Below are 22039 nucleotides of genomic sequence, written 5' to 3'. Positions count from 1 at the left end.
CCATGTCTCCACTGTCTCTTTTATTCCATGGTCTTTAACTGTGGCACTTTATCAAAGACCATTTGCAAGTCCATGTACACTACATTAAACCTATGACGGTCATCAACCCTCTGCTACCGCTTAAAAAAATCTCAATCAATTAGTTAAACACAATTTGCCCTTAACAAATCTATGTCAGCTTTCCTTAATGAATCCAAATTTGTCCAACTGACTGTAAATTTAGTCCCAGATTATCATTGCTAAAAGCATCCCTTTCATTGAGGTTAAAAGCACTGGCCTGTTAATGCTGGGTTTATCCTTACAGCCATTTTGAACAAGGGTTAACTTTTGCAATTCTCTAGTCTTCTGGAACCAGCCCCGTATAGAACTGCAGGTTTTATTTTACAGTTGTCACCCTTGCCAGTAGTGCAACTATAAATAGGGTTATGATGAAAAATTATGGACCGGGGAAGGAAATTCGTTTCTACTGACGTTCTTCCTTAAAAATACTTGATATTTCCTATAAAAATGATGGCTTAAACAATGGCTTGACATTTTTATTACTGACCTCAAAATTTCCAGTATTCGTATGCCAGATACTAGAAGTTACTCCATATAATTATCAGTCAGACTTTGCATATTATAAAGTCCTGTATTTTTCATGAACTCTGCCTTTAAGGATCTAAAGATATGATTTTTGTCTCTCCCATTTTTTCTACTTTCCCTCCTCTATTTCCCTGACGACAATGACTTGTTGCTAGGATGTGGTTCCATGGCTGCTAGTCACCTTCTAGTACCTTGTACAGTTGGCCATTATTCATGTGTGAACTTTGACAGTGAACAACAGCAGTCTATTCAACCTCAAGAAGTATCATCTCAGGGCTCTTGTTCCCACCAATATATACAGGCATTACAAGCAAGTGTCACAAGTTGGTGATCTGGAGTGAGTACCCGAGCCAATATTTTCTTCTCTATCACAGGGGCACTGAGGCTGATTGCACCATCCCTATTGTTGCCCTGAATTAGTTCAGCTAACTATTAAAGACTGGTCATTCTCAGATGGGACCTTTCTCAGATATTCACTGGGTAAAATTTGCTGAAGCAGTTTGAAACTCACATCAAATTATGGAACATAGTTACCTAAGTTAGCATTATGATGTTCACTGCCCATAAACAAACATTAATGATTTATTTAAAAGACAGACTTTCTCCTGCTTGGTATCATTTATGTTATTGATTGATTTTTCAATGGATTTCTCCCCTTTCTTCTAACTATCCATTTGAGTCTACCTACTCCTTCTATCTCCCTTTTTGCTCAGGTTTCTGTCCCGGATTCATACATGTATCACTCATTCTGTCTTGCCTCCATTTATTTTTAGTCTTTCTCACTTTCCTCTGATTCAGTTTTCTTTCTATTTGTCTGAACCATACACTGGATAAGCAAAGAGTAAGAGAATTAAAAGCATAACTCGAGGCTTGCCAGCAACTCATAATTGAAAGGGAAGGGATGCTATACAAACTTGTAAATATAATTAATCTGATTATGAATGGGAAAAACATAAAATTACTTGATCAACAGCATGAAGTTTTTGTTTCATGTAGTCAGAATGTATCATTACCTCCTGCACACTCTGATCCACAATCTTTATGCTGCTCTGTTCTGGCGGGACTGATGGTGGAGGTGGCGCTCTGCGTTTCTTTATGTCTGTCATCTGAGACATTCTCAATATGTTGCTAGCAGAAAGTGATGGGTTCAAATTGGTTGATCGTGTATTAACAGTTGGTGTGGATGGAGCTGTTGAATAGCCCTACAGGAAAGATTTGATTAACCAGTGATGCACAAAAATAATGCATATACAATATATAAGTTTTAAAAGCTACTTAGCTATTAAAAGGTTGCATCAACTATCTGTGGTATTGGATAATCATTTTGGGTTAAAAATGGTTGTCAACTCAAAAAGTAACAGAAAATTACATTATCCTTGCTTTAATACAAATAAGTTCTCAAATGAAACTTCAGGCTACTCAGTATGATATCATCCCATGATTGAATGAACGGCAATATATATCCAAATCAAAGCAACGAGCTTTTCGAAGTAGTTCCTCGAGATGGTAGTGTTCCCATAAAATTGTAGGTGAAGCGGAGGGCAGGGGCACTGCCAAATGACCTTGGGTGAGTTGTTGTCGTGCATCCTCCAGATCATATTCACTACAGCTTTGCAATGGAGCAGCAGAGCCTAGTGATAGTGTCAGCACTCAAGCAGGGTAGATGGGGTTGAATTTCTTGACATAACTGCATCCATCTAGGCAAGTGGTAAGAATTCTATCACACTCCTGACTTGAGTCTTGTAGGTGGTGAGAATCCCCTTATCAGAGAGCATGTAGCTTCTACCTGCTTCTACCTGCTCTAGTAGCCACCTTTTTGGTATGGTGTACTTGTTCAGCTTCAGATTAATAGTAACCTCCAATAACTGGTCTATGAAGCATCTAATTTATACAACAAAGGATGGGGAAGATTGCACTGATCCTAAAAAACCTATAGCAGACCAATTTCTAAAAGAACATTACGCACATATCATCTCACGTATGGTTACAAACTTATTCAAATTGGTACGACAGATAACCAATTGTGAAAGATTTTGTGTGAAAATGTCTGCGAAATATACATGTGGCATAGCACTTTGGGATTCTTTGAATATTTCTGCACAGGAGCCATTTGGAAGAGTTACATTTAATTTTTGTTTGCACAAAGTGTATGAACACATTTTTAAATGCTCAAGACAAAGGGTGGTCAAAATGCTAAGCCATTTGGCACTAATGCAACAGGAGCGGACCATTTCAGCTCCTCAAGCATGATCCACCAGTTAGATCTGAGGTACTCTGCACCTCAACTCCGTTTAACCACCTTTGCTCCATAACTGTTGATATCCTTATCGAACAAAAATCAATGGCCAGAATTTAACGTTCCCCCAGCGGCAGATTTTTAGGTGGGGGGGGGGGTGGGGTGGAATGTGAAATTGAAGGGATAGGATTCACTTCTGGTTCCTGCCTGTCCTGACCACACAACGATTTTAAGCTGGGGCAGGCAAGGCCTTGGGTGGGAAACCCGTTATTGCCCCAATTGAGGCCCTTAAGCGGCCAAATATTGGCCACTTTAGGGCCGTTTCCCACCCAGCCTCAATTTTTAGGCTGGCGGGACGACTGAACTTCTGTGGCGGAAGCCTGAAGGAGAACAGAGTTACATCTCTGGTGGGAAGGTGGGTGGTGGCGCCTCCATCAGAAGCCCTCATCTGAAGTTGAGTGCCCCACCCCCTCTCCCTCCCCTCCCCCCCCACAACTTTAAGGTCCAGTAGCCTCCGGACTTCCCTCCCATCCCGGCCACCTCCCCACCTGAGAACCCAATCACCCCCTTCGCCACCCCCCCCTCCAACCCCCCGGCCTTCCCTTCTTCCCTCCCCCTCTGAGACCCCTTGACTTTACCTGGGCCTCCGGTGCCTGGACTTAGGCTCTGACGTCCTCCTGCATTTCTTCTTCTGTCCACTGCAGCACTTTCATTGCAGGGACTGGAGAGCTGCTGGCCAATCAGATTGGCCAACGGCTCTCAAAGGCGGAACTTCCTCCTGAGTGAGGGACAGAAGTCCCGCTTGCAGCCACTTAACGCCCATTCGCGTGTGAAAGGCTGCGGGGCACTCAGAGTCGGCAGGGACTCTTCAGATGGCAGGAAGCGAGACCCTGCCATCCAAAAAATTCAGGCTGATCTTTCACATTGCAACTATCCTTTGTATGAAACAATTTTTCCAGGTTTCACTCCTAAATCGCCTCACTATAATTTTACTATTATGTCCCCTTGTTCTTCATTCCTCCAACAGAGGAAACTGTTCCTCCCTATTTACCTTACCAAATTTATACTCTGCAAACGATAAGCCAAGTTTATGTAACCTGTCCACTAATTTAACCCTCTAAATCCTGGGATTATTCTGGTGAATCTGCGCTGCACTCCACCAAGCAATGTCCCCTCTAAAATGTTTGTGTTGTGTGTGGCCTGTTCATTTCAATGTGCGGTACCTTTAAATCTTTTTCTGTGGCTGTGCACACGTATTATCTCAAAGGAGAAAACTTGTGAATGACCTGAGCTAGGCTTTCCAGGTTCCTGTGTGGCCATGCAGAGGCACAGCTTAAAGGGAGTATTGCCTCCAAGGTTAAAATATCCTTCCTGAGGTGTGGTGTGCCCTTACCCTTTATGCAATCTGAAAAACATTTTATATGTTTGAAGCATAACATCCTCTCCATTGTATTCCAGCTCTCTTGAACAAAAGGTCAACATTCCTATTGCCGTGTTGATTGATTTCTGTCCGTTAGATTATAATGATTTGTGTAGTTTGGGTTCCCAAATCTCTTTGTTCCTCTAAAATTCCGAATTTCTTCCCATTTAGAAAATCCTCCAATTTATCTCTCTGACTCTTGCCCACATTGAATTCTATTCATCCTTGCTTGTTTCCCCCACAGGTGACAGCTTTGCAGCTCGAGCCACCAGCTCTGAGGACAGACCAACAGTAATATCTGAGGAGAAGGAGGGAGCCTCCGAGGGTGCATTGTCATATCCTGGTGCAGCGCCTAGCACTAGCACAGATTCACGCAGCATGGTGGGTGTACGCGACTTGGCTGTAAGAGAACCACAGACTTGTGAGAGCACATCACAGTCGCAAGACCAGCCAGTCAGAGACTATGATAGTGCAGGCCTCTGACACTTGGGGGAATGCTGGAGGCAACATAGATGATGAACCCCAGGTTGATGATGAGCCTTTGGAGTCGTCCATCCAGTGGCGGATGCTGGACATGCAGTGCAAGGTATGTGAAGATGTGGCAGAGCTCCTAGAGAGTTGCGTACACTGGCACAGATAGTGGAGGAGTCCATCCAGGCTATGAGCGCTATGATCACCCTCTCTTCAGAATGCATGGCTTCTTACATTGAGAGACTGGTGACTGTCATGAAGGGCCACACCCTGCAGCTCACTGATGGGATACTGGGTATGGGGTCTGACCTGCATTGCATTGTCTTGTCTATGAACTCTAGTGCCCTGTTCAATCTGAGAGAGGGACGAGGTGCCTGGAGTTGCTTCCAGGTCCTGGTTCCTCTCACGAAAACAGAGTGGCACCTCACGTTGGCAGATGAACAGCTGCTGCCGCCATTCGGGAGCAACTCTAAGGGCGCACCTGATGGGGACAGCCTCTTCTCCACCCCTCTGTCACTGACAAAAATGCCTCCAAGTGCTGCAGCAATACTGTGCAGGAGACCCTGACTACACCAGGGCTCTCATTGCCTCAGAGGATGCCCACCAAAGTCATCCTGGGCAAAGGGGCATAAGAGTTAGCAGTCTTTCTCCGGCACAACTGGCCGCAAAGGGGGAGCACCACGCCATAACACCCAGAAAAGATTTAAGAACACACCGCATTAGTCACACATAGGTTCACAAGGATGATTACGTTGTTCTGTTTGTCATGCAATGTTGTTTTAATTTTTTATTGAATTACTGTTCTTTGCATTTGCAGCTCCAACTTCATTAGTGTTTCATGTGTGTGATGCGCTGTCTGAATTTGGATGGACTAAATGCTCTCAATGGAGTTTGTGCTCATGTGGGTCCCTCTGATTGGCCTCATTTGGGCACCCATTGGAATATGCACAGGCGGCCCTGGTGTTGATGTTTGGGAGATACAAGGAAGAGATGAGTATGGCAACGATGGTCTCATAGAGCGAACGGCACATTAATAGGTAAATCTTTGCATTATTAGAGACTTGTGTGTCTCTGGCATCCAAGTCTCCTGTCCACCGGCTTCCGCAGCTGGCTGGCATGGTTCACCCTACGCACAATCAGACTCTTCCTCAGGCTCCTCCTTGTCAGAGGATGCAGAGCATTGCATCCTCCTCTGCCAGGGCCTCCCCTCTTTGGAGTGCCAGGCCGTGTAACAGCAGCAGGCCTCAACCATGAGTAACACACGAGCAGGTGAATATTGCAGTGTGACACCTGAACAGTCCAGACATCTAAATCTCATTTTGAGCAGACAAATGGACCACTTAATGATGGCCCTTGTGGAAGCATGGCTTTCATTGTACCACATCAATGCGTGGATGTCTGACGGGTCCATAAGCCATGTCTTAAGAGGGTGTCCGTTGTCTCCCAGAGGCCATCTATCCAAAGGTTCCAGTGGGCAGAGCATTCCTGGCACCTGGGAGTGGCTAAGAATGTACAAATCATGACAGCTGCACACACCTGTATAATCCTTTGCCTATCGTCACATATAAACTGCACATTGACTGAATGGAACCCTTTTCTGTTTACAAAGGCCCCTGGCTACCCCGACGGTGCTTTGATTGCCACATGGATGCAGTCTAAGACCTCTTGCGCTTTTGAATCCAGCAATGGTGGCAAAGCTATAATAAAAGCAAAATAAAAGTAATGTTGTGCAGATTTCGGAAATCTGAAATAAAGACATAAAATGCCGGAAAGACTAAGCACGTCTGGCAGCGTCTGCAGAGTGAGAAACAGAGTTAACGTTTCGGTTCTAACATGACTCTTCATCAGGACTCAGAAGCCTTTGGTAGCAAAGCCTTTGGCTCTGTCTGCTTGACATGTGTTGTCTGCACCGAATGATATGAATTCATGGGTGCGCCTGAATTTGCATCTGTGACAATCTTAATATAATGATCAGCTGCTGGTTGTGAAATCCCACACAGGTCTCTGACTGATGCCTGGAAGGACCCAGGTACGAAAAAATTCAAGGTCACCATAACCTTCAACACCACAGACATTGGCTGGCCACCAACACATTTCGAGGCAATTTCTCCAGACAATATGTCACAGTGATGTGACTGTCTCCCTGGAGAGACACAGTCTTCTAAGGCATTGACACTCTGCCATTTGGAGGTAGGTCATCCTTGCCCTGTAGACTCTGTTTGCAAGATAGTACCTTCGCCTACCTCTGCCTGCTTGCTGCTGATGTCTCTCCTCTGCAGACTACTACACAGCAGCCGGTCTTGATGTGCTACAGGACACACCTATTCCTAGTCAGCTGCCCTCCTCCTTTTCCCTCTCCTCCTCACTGGAGGAACCTCCTCCAGAATGGACGTTGTCCATGGGGGACAGTGATCTCCAGGTCCAATATCAGAGTCTACAAACTTCAGCTTGGCTCTGTCTGTAGGTCACTTATCTGCCAATGTCTCCTATTGCAGGCTGAAAAAGATGAATTAACGCACTTAAAGAACTGGATAACTATCCCACCTTCACTAGCAAACCCTTGCTGAATGCTTCCACTTGAATAGCTCCACTTACAGCCTTTCTATATGCCTTTGCATAGACTCCTCATACCTGGCGGAACTTCCTCTGAACGTTTTTCACGTACGCTCAACAAAAAATGGTATGGGCAAATAAAATACAAGTCCATTGCCTTGCTGACAAGCTAAATTGGCCTTGAGTTTGTTCTCTAAAAATGGCGGGCAGGCTTCTGATTTCGGCGCCCGCCCAACTTCCGTATTATCGGAGACTAGCATGATGGTCTCAGGTAGGAGATTAGACGTCATCACACCAGATTCTACGTAAGCACAGAGGGGGCAGCGTGCCCAATTTCAGATGTAACATTCACTCCCATGTTTCTCTTCTTAAATAATGGAGTGGCAAACTTCCAATTTAACGGCACAATTCCTAAATCTAAAGGGTTTTAAAATGTATAACCAATGCTTCCGCAAGTTCTATGCCTTCTTCTTTAAAAAGTTAATGAGTTCATTAAGGAGAGCCAGAATGGATTTGTAAAACACAGAGCAGGTTTGACTAACCTAATTGATTTTTTTTGATAAAGTAAGAGATAAGGTTGAGGAAGACAATGGGTTTTGTCCATATGAATTTTAAGAAAGTGTTTGATAAAGTAAAACGTGAAAGGCAAGTTAACAAAATTGAGGCTCATGGGTCAGTGTCAGCTCAGATTAAAAACAAATGACTTAATGACAGAAAACAGAGGGTCATGGTAAATAATTGTTTTTCAGACTGCAAGACGGTAGACAGTGGTGTTCCCCAAGGTTCAGTGCTAGGACCACTGCTTTCTTTTGATATATATGTGACTTGGATATTGCAATACAGAGTAAAATTTATGGCAAATGATGGCAAACATGAGGATGTTATCAATAGATTACAACAGCACATGGATAAAGTAACAGAATGGGCAGACAAGTGGCAGAAGGAATTTAATAAAGAGATGTGTGTGGTGATGCATTTTGACAGATGGGATAGGGAGAGGCCACATAGACTAGATGGCACAGTTCTAAATAGTCTGCAGGGACAGAGGGTCCTGGGGGTTCATGTGCATAGATCTAGTTTACCTCCTACCACTGCTATTTTAGCCTCTTTGCTGCTTTGCTGTCTAATACATGATTACCTGTGTTTGTCTCCAACAGACTGCCACTTCCTTAAGCAGCTCACTTAATATATTTATAAAAGCTTTTATTATTATTCTTTATAATTACTTGCAAGTTTTTTCATATTTTCTTTTTGAAGCTTTCAATATTCTGTTTGTGTTCATTTATTGCTTTCTGTCTTCCTCCTGGTTCACTGGAATGCTACTTTTTTCAGTATTCTTGTGAGTCGCTTCCTTCAGCTTTATACAGTGTTTTACCTCATATGTTTCTTGACGGTGGAGGTGGAACTTTTTCTCTCTAAGAGTAAATATTGGCCTAACAATTGCACTATAGGCTTCATTAAATACCTCCCACTACTATTCTGTAGGTTTAACTGTTAACAGTTTAGTCCACGGAAATAAAAGCAAAATACTGCAGATACTGGAGACCTGAAATAAAAACACAAAGTGCTGGAAAAATGCAGCAGGTCTGGCAGCATTTGTGGAGAGAGAAACAGAGTTAATGCTCTGAGTCCAATATGACTCTTCTTTGGAACTGAGCAGTTTTTATTGGACTCAAAACGTTAACTCTGTTTCTTTCTCGACAGGTTAGTCCAGTTCAACATGTTCAACTTATAATTCATTTCTTCAAAGTGAGCCTTGCTGAAGCATAAAACCTTGGTTTGTATGTCATCTTTCTCCTTCTCAAAGTTAATGTTAAACTCTATCATGGTATGGTCAGTTTGCTAAATGCTCCTTCCTGCCAGGTTATTAATTCATTTTAGCCGTTATTCATTACTAAAAATAGTATGGCCTAATCCATTGTAATTTCCAAAACATAGTTACTGGAATTTTACGTCCCCTGCCCACTTGCCCCAGGAATGTACTCGCAGGCAGGTGGGGGGAGAAGTAAAATTGGTTGGGATGGCAAGCAGTGCCATGCCTGTCACCTACCCACTTCTGCTGGTGTTTTACCAGCAGCAGAGAAGGTGGTAGGTGGTCCAATTAATGGCTACTTAAGGGCCTCTTTCCTCTGCTGCTGGCCACTGGCTGGAAAGCCAGGGGCGAGCTGGCCTCCACCATCCCTAGAAGCCAAAACTGAATTTTACATGGCTCAGCCACTTAGTTGCTTGAAGTAGTGGCTTCTGCCACTCTGAGGCAGGATATCCGGCCTCCAAGAGCTGCCAGCTACTGAGGGTACATGTACACAGAAGAGGAGAGTGTGAGAGGAGGACTCTGGGACAGGCAGTCAGCAGCACCTAGAGGAGAGTGTGAGAGGAGCGCTCTGGGACAGGCACTTAGCAGCATCTAGAGGAAAGAGCGAGAGAAGGACTCTGGGACAGGCAGTCAGCAGCACCTAGGGGAGTCGGGAGTTGAAAAGGAGCGCGAGATGAGTCAGGAGTTGAAGAGAAGCGCGAGAGGAGTCGGGAGTTGAAGAGAAGCGCGAGAGGAGTTGGGAGTTGAAGAGAAGCGTGAGAGGAGTCAGGAGTTGAAGAGAAGCGCGAGAGGAGTCGGCAGTGGAAGAGGAGCGGAAGAGGAGTCAGGAGTTGAAGAGAAGCGCGAGAGGAGTCGGGAGTTGAAGAGAAGCGCGAGAGGAGTCGGGAGTTGAAGAGAAGCGCGAGAGGAGTCAGGAGTTGAAGAGAAGCGCGAGAGGAGTCGGCAGTGGAAGAGGAGCGGAAGAGGAGTCAGGAGTTGAAGAGAAGCGCGAGAGGAGTCTGGAGTTGAAGAGGAGCGGAAGAGGAGTCAGGAGTTGAAGAGAAGCGCGAGAGGAGTCGGGAGTGGAAGAGGAGCGCAAGAGGAGTCTGGAGTTGAAGAGGAGCGTAAGAGGAGTCAGGAGTTGAAGAGAAGCGCGAGAGGAGTCGGGAGTTGAAGTGGAGCGCGAGAGGAGCCGGGAGTTGAAGAGGAGCGCAAGAGGAATCAGGAATTGAAAAGGAGCGCGTGAGGAGCTGGGAGTGGAAGAGAAGCACGAGAGGAGTCGGGAGATGAAGAGGAGCGCGAGAGGACTCGGGAGTTGAAGAGGAGCTGGGAGAGCAAGGGTGACTGAGGGAGTTTGGTGAGGAGGGAACGAGGTGATCCTTTGAGTACCGTGAGTACGGCTGGGTAAGTATTTACTACTTTTATTGCTTATAGTTTTTAAGGTCTTACTTTGTGGGCCATCGTTTGTAGAGGCTATATTCTGTAACAACGAGGAGCAGGCAAGAAGGGCCCTAGAGTAATTGATATTAAGTATATTCCAAAAGGTTTAATTTAATTTAAAGGGGTAAGTCATAGCAGGAGGGATCAAAGCCGTGGTGTGCTCCTCCTGCTCTACGTGGGAAGCCAGGCACATTTCCAGTGCCCGGGGCCAGCATGTGTGCGGGAAGTGTCTCCGGCTGCAGCTCCTGGAAGCCCAGGTTTTGGAGCTCGAGCGGCGGCTGGGGACACTGTGGAGCATCCGTGAAGCGGAGAGTATCGTTGATAGTACATATAGAGAGGTGGTCACACCACAGGCTAAGAGTCCACAGGAAGGAAGGGAATGGGTGACCACCAGGCAAAGCAAGAGGACTAGGCAGGCAGTGCAGGAATCTCCTGTAGCTATGCCCCTGCAAGACAGATATACCGCTTTGGATACTGTTGGGGGGAATGGCCTCTCAGGAGAAAGCAGCAACAGCCAAATTCGTTGCACCACAGTTGGCTCTGCTGCGCAGGGGAGGAGTAAAAAGTATGAGGAGAATGCAATAGTTATAGGGGATTCAATTATAAGGGGAATAGATAGGCATTTCTGTGGCCACAAACGAGACTCCAGGATGGTATGTTGCTTCCCTGGTGCTAGGGTCAAGGATGTCTCAGAGCAGCTAGAGGACATTCTGAAGGGGGAGGGTGAACAGCCAATGGTCGTGGTACACATTGGTACAAACGACATAGGTTAAAAAAAGGGATGAGGTCCTAAAAGCAGAATATAGGGAGTTAGGAAGTAAGTTGAAAAGTAGGACCTCAAAGATAGTGATCTCAGGATTACTACCAGTGCCACCTGCCAGTCAGAGTAGAAATAGCAGGATATATTGGATGAATACGTGGCTGAAGTGATGGTGTGAAGGGGAGGGTTTCAGATTCCTGGGACATTGGGACCGGTTCTGGGGGAGGTGGGACCAGTACAAACTAGACGGGTTACGCCTGTGCAGGACTGGGACTGACGTCCTAGGGGAAACATTTACTAGAGTGGTTGGGGAGGGTTTAAACTAAAATGGCAGGGGGATGGGAACCTATGCAAGGAGTCAGAGAAAGGCGAATCAAAGACAAGAACAAAAGACAGAAAGCGGAATAAGGAAAGTGATAGCCAGAGAAATCAAGGGCAAGAATCAAACAGGGCCTCAGTGAAAAATAGTGGGAACGGGACAAGTAATGTTAAAAAGACAAGCCTTAAGGCTTTGTGCCTTAACACGAGGTGCATCCGCAATAAAGTGGATGAATTAACCACGCAAATAGATGTAAACAGGTATGATATAGTTGGGATTACGGAGACATGGCTGCACGGTGACCAGGGATGGTAACTGACCATCCTGGGGTATTCAGTATTTAGGAAGGACAGACAAAAAGGAAAAGGCGGTGGAGTTGCACTGCTGGTTAAAGAGCAAATTAACGCAAGGAAAGATATGAGGAAAGATATTAGCTCCGACGATGTGGAATCTGTATGGGTAGAGCTGAGAAACACTAAGGGGCTAAAAACGTTAGTGGGGGTTGTATATAGAGCCCCAAACTGTAGTGGTGATGTTGAGAATGGCATTAAACAGGAAATTAGAGATGCATGCAATAAAGGAACATCTGTATTTATGGGTGACGTTAATATGCATACAGATTGGGCAAATCAAATTGGAAACAATACCATAGAGGAGGAATTCCTGAAGTGTTTACGGGATGTTTTTCTGGACCAATACATTGAGGAACCAACGAGAGAACAGGCCATCCTCAACTGGGTTTTGTGTAATGAGAAAGGAATAATTGTGAATCTAGTTGTGCGAGGCCCCTTGGGGATGAGCAACCATAAAATGATAGAATTCTTCATCAAGATGGAGAGTGACGGAGTTAATTCTGAGACTTGGATCCTGAATCTTAATAAAGGAAACTACAATGGTATGAGGCGCGAGTTGGCTATGATGGATTGGGAAACGTTACTTAAAGGGATGATGGTGGACAGGCAATGGCAAACATTCAAAGAGTGCATGGGGGAACTGCAACAATTGTTTATTCCTGTCTGGTGCAAAAGTAAAACAGGAAAGGTAGCCAAACCATGGCTTACAAGGGAAATTAGAGATAGTATTAGATGCAAGGAAGAGGCATAAAAATTAGGCAGAAAAAACAACAGAACTGAGGATTGGGAGCAGTTTAGAATTCAGCAAAGGAGGACCAAGGGATCGATTAAGAAGGGGAAAATAGATTACGAGCGTAAGCTTGCAGGGAACAAAAAAACTGACTGTAAAAGTTTCTATAGGTATGTGAAGAGAAAAAGATTGGTGAAGACAAATGTAGGTCCCTTACAGTCAGAAACGGGGAATTTATAATGGGGAACAAAGAAATGGCTGACCAGCTAAATACATACTTTGGTCCTGTCTTCACAAAGGAGGACACTAATAACATACCAGAAATGTTGGGGAACACAGGGTTTAGTGAGAGGGAGGAACTGAAAGAAATCAGTATTAGTAATAGGAAATGGTGTTGGGGAAATTGATGGGGTTGAAGGCCGATAAATCCCCAGGGCCTGATAATCTACATCCCAGAGTACTTAAGGAAGTGGCCTTAGAAATAGTGGATGCATTGGTGGTCATCTTCCGAGATTCTATAGACTCTGGAACAGTTCCTACAGATTGGAGGGTAGCTAATGTAACCCCACTATTTAAAGAGGGAGGCAGAGAGAAAACAGGGAATTATAGACCAGTCAGTCTGACGTCGGTAGTGGGGAAAATTCTAGAGTCCATTATAAAAGATTTAATAACTGAGCACATGGAAAACAGTGGCAGAATCGGACAGAGTCAGCATGGATTTATGAAAGGGAAATCATGCTTGACAAATCTACTGGAATTTTTCGAGAATGTAATTAGTAGAGTTGATGAGGGGGAGCCAGTGGATGTGGTTTATTTGGACTTTCAGAAGGCTTTCAACAAAGTCCCACATAAGAGATTGGCGTGTAAAATTAAAGCGCATGGGATTGGGGGTAGTGTATTGAGATGGATAGAAAACTGGCTGGCAGGCAGGAAACAAAAAGTAGGAATAAACGGGTCTTTTTCCAAATGGCAGGCAGTGACTAGTGGGGTACAGCAGGGATCGGTGCTGGGATCCCAGTTATTCACAGTATATATTAATGATTTAGATGAGGGAATTAAATGTAATATCTGCAGATTTGCATATGACACAAAGCTGGGTGGGAGGGTAAGCTGTGAGGAGGATGCAGAGATGCTTCAGTGTGATTTGGACAAGCTGAGTGGGCAAATGCACGGCAGGTGCAGTATAACGTGGATAAATGTGAGGTTATCCATTTTAGTAGCAAAAACAGGAAGGCAGATTATTATCTGAATGGCTAGAAATTGAGAGAGGGGAATGTGCAACGAGACCTGGGTGTCCTCGTACACCAGTCACTGAAGGTAAGCATGCAGGTGCAGCAGGCAGTAAAGAAGGCAAATGGTATGTTGGCCTTCATAGCCAGAGGATTCGAGTACAGGAACAGGGATGTCTTGCTGCAATTATACAGGGCCTTGGTGAGACTATACCTTGAATACTGTGTGCAGTTTTGGTCTCCTTATCTGAGGAAGGATGTACTTGCTATAGAGGGAGTGCAGCGAAGGTTTACCCGACTGATTCCTGGGATGGCGGGACTGACATATGGAGAGAGATTGTGTCGATTAGGATTATATTCACTGGAGTTCAGAAGAATGAGGGGAGATCTCATAGAAACCTGTAAAATTCTAACAGGACTAGACAGGGTAGATGCAGGAAGGATGTTCCCAATGGTGGGGGAGTCCAGAACTAGGGGTCACAGTCTGAGGATATGGGGTAGACCATTTAGGACTGAGATGAGGAGAAATTTCTTCACCCAGAGAGTGGTGAACCTGTGGAATTCGTTACGACAGAAAGTAGTTGAGACCAAAACATTGTATGCTTTCAAGAAGGAGTTAGATATAGCTCTTGGGGTGAAAGGGATCAAAAGATATGGGGAGAAAGCAGGAGCAGGCTATTGAGTTGGATGATCAGCCATGATCATAATGAATGGCGGATCAGGCTCGAAGGGCCAAATGGCCTACTCCTGCTCCTAGTTTCCATGTTTCTATAGCTCTTGGGGCGAAAGGGATCAAAGGGTATGGGGAGAAAGCGGGAGCAGGCTATTGAGTTGGATGATCAGCCATGATCATAATGAATGGCGGATCAGGCTTGAAGGGCCGAATGGCCTACTTCTGCTCCTAGTTTCTATGTTTCTACCCTTTCCACCTGCCCAGCTTAATTTCCTAAAACGGGACTGGGAGAGACAGATAGCACTAGGGTAAAAAAGAGTAAGGTTTTAGGTGGGCTCATAGTAACAGGGAATGCAATAAGGTCCAATTATGTTTATTGTGCATGTATGTGAACATCCAGCGTATGGCAAGTAAGGTTGGTGTACTGTAGACACAGGCAGACTTCTGGGAATGTGACATTGTGGCAATAATGGAGATCTGACTCAAAAAAGGGCAGTACTAGGTACTAAATATTTCTGAATACAGGGTGTTCAAAAAAGATAGAGAAGGAAAGAAAGGAGGAGGGAAGGCAGTATTCATTTAAGAAAATATTACCATGCTGAAGTCCTAGAGAGGTCAAGGACACAATCTATTTGGTTAGAACTGAGGAATAACATCGTTGGATTGCACTACTGGGTGTATTCTGTTGGCCATAAAATAATGGAAAAGGTATAAAGGAACAAATTTGCAAGGAAATTACAGAGATGTTCAAAAAATATAATGGGGGACTTTAATCCTTCTAGCACCCCATCACTCTTCACAGCTGTGACTGTATGCGATTCCCCACCTTTTCTATCCCTTTCTCTATCCCATCGGAAATCCCTATGACCAGCAATGTTGAGCTGCCATTCCTGCCCTTCTATCAGTTTCAGTAATAGCTATGATATCATACTTCCAGGTGTCTATTTGTGCCCTCACCTCACTAGACTCTTTGCATTGAAGTGTATACCATTAATCGCTGAAGAGTTCTCCTTTCTTGTGAATTGTCTAGCTTTGTTTTTCTGTCTCCCCCAATCGCTTACTCATTTTCTGCCTTCCATTTCTTGCTTCTCTCCTTGTACCTGAATCTCTCTACATGTTGTGACTGTGTTCTGCAGTAAACCTTCCAGATATTTCTACTTACACATATCAGAGTGTCTCCAACTCATATTCCAGCTCAAAAATTATGAGCTGAGTGACTCAAGGCAAAGATACTTCCTATGGGCACGGTCATTCAGAATAGTGTCACAGTCCACAAATTCTCACATTGTGCAATTCTGACAACTTGCATGTGCTCCAATTTCCTATTCTTATATTGATCTTTTATTTAATGATAATATAGCAGATAGTTATTTATCTGTATTGCCTATCCGGCTGAAGGCACAGTACCAAATGATTAAAACTGGACTTAATATTTGACTTAATAATTTGTCAAATATTTTGCAGTTTCACCATGCAACAACATATAAACGGTGATTTTAACTGAGTTAGTTTTGAATGATCAGCAAAGCAGATTACTTCTGAGCAAATTTAAATAGGTTAAATGAGCTCAGATCAACTGGGAAATGAAATTTCTGCAAAAACCTTTTATCATGAGTAAATATTGGCACATGCAAAATATACAAATGCCTTTAACTGCCTGCACTTCTAAGCGTTTGTATTCAACTCCCACATTTTGTTTGTTATATTAATAAATATTAAGGCTTGACATTTTTGTAATGCTCAGCAGATCCAATTATATTTGTTGCCAACTCCTCAAAGTCCTTAAACCATAAGGTGCCATCTTTGTCAGCATTACTCTGATTTAGATGGCATCATTCTCTTTCTTCCATTAGCCTCCCACTATTAACCTTTACTTAATTTTGAATCTCATGTCATCTTTGGTACATTACACTGAAGAATGTGTACAAAATGTCCATGGGTAATTAGAATGGTTGCAATCTGTGTGCCATTTTGTCTCTTTGCAGTCTTGGGCAGGATTTTAAGGTCGTCGGGCGAGTGCCGTGGGCGAGCGCCGCGGGCGGGCCCAGGAGCGGCCAGGAAATGGCCCGTCGCCCACGATCAGCCCCTGACCACGATTTCACACTGGCTGGCTAATTAACGGCTAGCCAGTGTGAAGCACCTGCTGAAAGGCTCAACATTGCCAGGGTGGGGGTGGGAAGAAGGCGAGTGCTGAAGTCAGCGCGGGTGTGGGGGAGCGCGCAATGAAAGCTCCCTGAAGGCAGAGAGCTGCCTCAGGGAGCTGAAGAATTTTTAAACCCTTAAATAAAGATTTTTAAATCCTGGAAAAAATTTCCACCCACATGAATCACTCACCTAAACATTTTGATGATAAAAATTCTGCCCAAACATTTTTTTTAAAATTATTATCGGAAACTTCATCCCGCCCTTGGATGAGGTTTCCTCAAAAATCCAAAGGCCACCTGGCCAATACGCCACCCATCAACCGTAACGTTGGACGGGCAGTGAAAAGTAGTGGTTAAGTAATTGATTAATGGCCTTAATAGGCCTCTTAATAGTCAGCAGGCTCGCTGCTGACTCTCGCATGTGCCCACCGACTGAAAAATCGCGTATGTTGGGATGCTCGCCCATCATCATCACGTGCTATTTCATGCTCGGGCGGAAAATCCTGCCCCTTAAGTATTATGCAGTGTAATAAAAGCAAAATACTGCAGATGCTGGAAATCCAAAATAAAACAGAAAATGCTGGAAAAAATAACTGGTCTGGCAGTATCCTTGGAGGGCGAAACAGAGTAAATGTTTTGAGTCCAGTATGACTCATATTCATTGTAATGCAATGTAATTTGATATAGAATTTTTACTCATTTCTAAACATTGTATTATATTTGAATAATTTGTATTCTGTTGAACTGTAATTTCTTTTGTGCATGGAAAAGTTTTCCTTTTGCAGATTGCATGGTAAATTGTTGGTTCATACATCATACTAGTACAACAGGGAGTTGTTCTTTTTTGCCATAGCATTACAATGAGGTTTTCCTCTGAAGTAAAAAGAGAAGAGACAGGTTGAAACTATAGAAAAGACATTTCGGGGCATAGCAGAAAACAAGATGGCGAACACACCAAAAACAAATAGGAAATGTTGGTCGAAAATGCAGTTCTAAAAACAACGAAATAACATGGGAAACAGTGAGAATACATGCAAGAAAGCAAAAAGGATCGCACAGGAGCAAGAGAGGTAGCGAATGATATAGTGAGTGAGCAAGATAATGAAAAAGCAAGAGATAGCACGCGATAGTGAGAAATAGCATGCGAGTGAGAGATCGTGAGCAAGCAGGAGAGATAGGGCAAAGTAGCAAGAAAGTGCGAGATATCAAGTAAGCAGGATAGTGGGAAAGTTGGTGCACAAGAGAGAGATACTGAGTGACACAAGAGATAAGATGAGATAGCACTAGATAGGGAGAGCATGAGGAAGAGCACAATTGTGACAGAAAGGGAGAAGGGAGGGAGAAATTGGTTTAAAAAAAAGGGAGAAAGAAAGAATGAAATGTGTACAAATGCAGAGGAGGCTAAACTGGATAGCTCCCAAGTTCAGTTGTGGGGATCGCGATGCATGATGCAGGCAGCATGCAAACTTTATGCTGCCTGTTCCTTTGCATGACTATGATGTGCATCCCACTGCTGGTCACAGTTGCTGAGTGACTGCACACCTCAGCAGCATGGCCAAGTTCATGTGAGGTTAGCACCAATTAAAGCTAGCCTTCACTACTTAAACCAGACTGCACCTCTTAAAGGCAAAGCGCATTTTGGCTCCAGCAGAGGCTGCAGCACAGGTCCAGAAGACCCTCTAGACAACTACTCAGAAGGCAATGGGAGTAGGAGGCCATGGGTTTCAATGCTAACAAGTCTGGCACTGAAGCCATGGATGCAATACAGCAAGCACTTTAATAATCTCATTTGAGTGGTCAAGGTCAGTGAATGCATTTGTACATGTCAAGTCCTACTAGCTGCATCAATAGCCTCAGACATTGCTCCAATTACCACAGCCCTTTGACTACCAGCAATCTATATCAACCACGATTCAAACCTCACATTCATATGCTTCACCTCATGCTTACATATCGTGGCACTGCTGAAAGCTGCACACTATGGTAGCTTCCACATACTGCTAGTTATTCAACTATGGCAGGCACATCACCTGAACACTTTGCATCTCACTGACACTCTTCCCTCTCTTTTGCAGCACCAGGTGGTGACAGAAGCTGCAACAAACAGTGGGGGACCAGCATGACTGGCAATAATCGGAGCTGCTGTAACTGAGGCCGTGGCCAGTCGCATAATATGTTCCTGCACCACGTACGTTCTCAAATCCCATTACACTCATCCTATAATGATGTACAAGCTGCAGTGGTATAACCATGCACCTCTCGTTTTTCAACCAACATTACACCCTCACCATGTTCCCTCACCTCAACCCTACCTAATGCATTTAAGATTTCAGAAATCCAGGATCTTTCACCTGGCCAGCCAGTGGTGCCTGAGGCTGAAGACCTGGAGGAACAGCACACCTCTGAGGATGCAGCACTGCCACTTGATTCAACACCCTTAGGCCAGGATTTTCCCCTCAGTGATTTGGGGGCGGGGCCCGCTCACCGAGGGGAAAATGACACGGGATGACGTTGGGAGGAACCCCCGACGTCATCCCAGTCCCTTTAAATATTCACAAAGGTGGGCGGACAGCGAAATCAGCTGTCCGCCCGCCGACCTGTCAATGACCAATTAAGGCCATTGACAGGCTAACTAACCTTGTTAAACACCCTGCCCGTCCAACCTTAAGGCTAGCGGGCAGGCCAGGAGCCCCAGCGGGCTGCAGATTATTAATGAAACTTCATCCACTGGCGGGATGAAGTTTCATGTCTGTTTTTTAAACATTTAATAAATTTTATGTGTTTATTATTAACTTGTCCCATCTCGTGTGACGTTGTCACATGAGGGGGACATGTTAATAATTTTAATATTTATCTATTTTTAGAGTTTACTTACCTCTCACAAATCTCCCTACGACAGAACTTTGCCTCAGGGAGCAGTGTGCACTTTGACAGATGGGGATTCCCTCCACACCCTGCACAGGGAAGGCCGCTGGGCAGGCCTTAATTGGCCCGCCCACTCAAAATGGCAGCGGGCCCCGTTTCGGCGGCGGGGTTCGGTTGCCCGCCTGCTGCCGAGCCAGTGGGGCCTGCCCGCCCATCGAGCTAAGAATTCTGCCCTTAGTCACGAGTTTAGGTATAGGCATTGGGCATATTTTAAACCAAGCTTCTCCAACCCACGGCCCACAGGCCACAAGCCACTTCATGTGACCCCTGGAGCGTTCATTGAAAATGCTGACAGAATGGGACAGTGAGTTAGAAGGTTTCTGCAGGGTACTGCTCCTCCAATCACAGACTGTTTATTTCTCAAGTTAGCTGCTGATAGGTTCAATAGTGAACCTATCAGCAACAGAAGAGAAACTGGCTCTGACTGGTGGAACAACGAATACTGCCAACTCTGGAGCGTGCGTTTGGCCTCTGCTCACCATGATTTTCCCCTCGGCTTACAGTGCTTTGGCCCGGCTCCAGCCACAATCACCCGGTTCCTCTCGCGTTCTCCCGTTTCTCCCCACGTTCCCCCCAGTTCACCCCGTTCTCCTATTTCTCCCCACGTTCCCCCAGTTCTCCCTCAGTTCCCCCAGTTCTCCCATTTCTCCCCACATTCCCACAGTTCTTCCCGCATTCCCTTGGTTCCTATCGCATTCTCCAGGTTTTCCTCGCATTTCCCCAGTTCTCCCCACATTCCCCCAGTTCCCAGTTCTCTTTATGTTCCCCCGGTTCCACCCGCGTTCCCCAAGTTCTTCCCATGTTCCCCCAGTGCCTCCCGCATTCCCCCGGTCCCTCCTGCATTGCCCTGCTTCCTCCCCATGTTCAACTGGCTCTCATTGCCCCCCCTTGGTGGGCACGTGTTCAGGCACCGCTAGGCCTCAGGCCTCACTTCAGACCACTCTTATCGCGCCTCCCCCAAAGCCGATTCAGTGAGTGAGGGTAAGTAAATAAGTGTGATGGTGAATGTAAGTGAGGGTGGGTGGGTGAGTCAGTAGGTGAGGTTGGCTAGACCAGTGGGTGGGTGGGTGGATGAGTGAGGGTGGGAGGGTATGTGGTTGTCTGAGTGAGAGGGCGTGTGTGTGTGTGCGTGTGAGGTTGAGTGTGTGTGTTAGAGAGAGAGAGAAAGGGTGAGTGCATGTGTGTGTGTGAGAGAGAGGATGAATGTGTGTGTGTGTGTGTGTGTGAGAGAGAGAGAGAGGATGAGCGTGTGTGAGTGTGAGAGAGAGAGAGGATGATTGTGTGTGAGAGAGGGTGAGTGTGTCTGGGTGTGTGTGTGAGAGAGAGGATGAATGTGTGTGTGTGAGAGAGAGAGAGAATGAATGTGTGTGTGTGAGAGAGAGAGAATGAATGTGTGTGTGTGAGAGAGAATGAATGTGTGTGTGAGAGAGAAAGAGGTTGAATGTGTGTGTGTGTGAGAGAGAGGATGAGTGTGAGAGAGAGAGAGGGTGAGTGTGTGTGGGTGTGTGAGAGAGAGAGGTTGAATGTGTGTGTGTGTTAGAGAGAGGGTGAATGCATGTGTGTGTGTGAGAGAGAGGATGAGTGTGTGTGTGAGAGAGAGAGAGAGAGTGAGTGTGTGAGAGAGAGAGGTTGAATGTGTGTGTGTATTAGAGAGAGGGTGAATGCATGTGTGTGTGTGAGAGAGAGGGTGAGTGTGTGTGTGTGAGAGAAAGAGAGAGGGTGAGTGTGTGTGTTTGCCTGAGAGCGGGAGAGAAGACGGATGAGTACGTGTCGGGGGGGGGCGCATAGAGAAGGAGGGAAGATTGCGTGCCTGGCTCACTCCCAGTCTCAGGGTTCTCATTCACCCTCACTAGCGCAACCAACAGGCACTCTCACCCACTCTCACAATGTGAGGGTGAGTAAGTGAACACCCTGAGACTGGGAATGAGCTGGACACACACACTCTCACCCTTTCACACACACTCTCACACTTTCACACACACTCTCACCCTTTCACACACACTCTCACCCTTTCACACACAGTCTCACCCTTTCACACTCAAATGGTTGCCTTAATTTTTAAAAAATAAGTAATAAATAATCAACTTATCATTGTGATTTTTTTTGCTCAGCAAGCTGTTTCTTTTCATACGTCAGCTTTTTAAAAAGAATTCATGTTTAATGTTTTTTTACATTATTCATTTAAAGGATGTGGGCTTCGCTGGCTGGACCAGCATTTATTGCCCATCCCTAGTTGCCCTTGAGAAGGTGGTTGTGAGCTGCCTTCTTGAAACACTGTGCCAAACCTTATCTTTCTGAAATTTGTTCATCAGCCCCCCAAATGTGAGAAAAAGATAAATGCGTCTCCCCCCACCATGTGAAATGGTTGGACAAGCCTGTGTTAAAGGGTGTGGATATGCCCATGGTGAG

At 45.2% G+C, this 22039-nt stretch overlaps 1 protein-coding gene across 4 annotated transcripts in view; it reads right to left on the bottom strand.

Moving 5' to 3' along the window:
- The window catches only part of cobl (cordon-bleu WH2 repeat protein), a 536382-nt gene that overhangs the window by 214245 nt on the left and 300098 nt on the right, over window positions 1–22039 (bottom strand). For all 4 annotated transcript variants that reach the window (XM_078538619.1, XM_078538620.1, XM_078538621.1 and 1 more), the window contains one exon: window positions 1599–1787. In XM_078538619.1, the coding sequence (XP_078394745.1) occupies window positions 1599–1787 (189 nt within the window). The remainder of the gene's footprint in view (window positions 1–1598; window positions 1788–22039) is intronic.

The sequence above is a fragment of the Cetorhinus maximus genome, chromosome 3, assembly GCF_964194155.1.
Source record: "Cetorhinus maximus chromosome 3, sCetMax3.hap1.1, whole genome shotgun sequence".
In the NCBI taxonomy this organism is placed as follows: Eukaryota; Metazoa; Chordata; class Chondrichthyes; order Lamniformes; family Cetorhinidae; genus Cetorhinus; species Cetorhinus maximus.
This window is presented reverse-complemented; position numbering and strand designations above follow the sequence as displayed.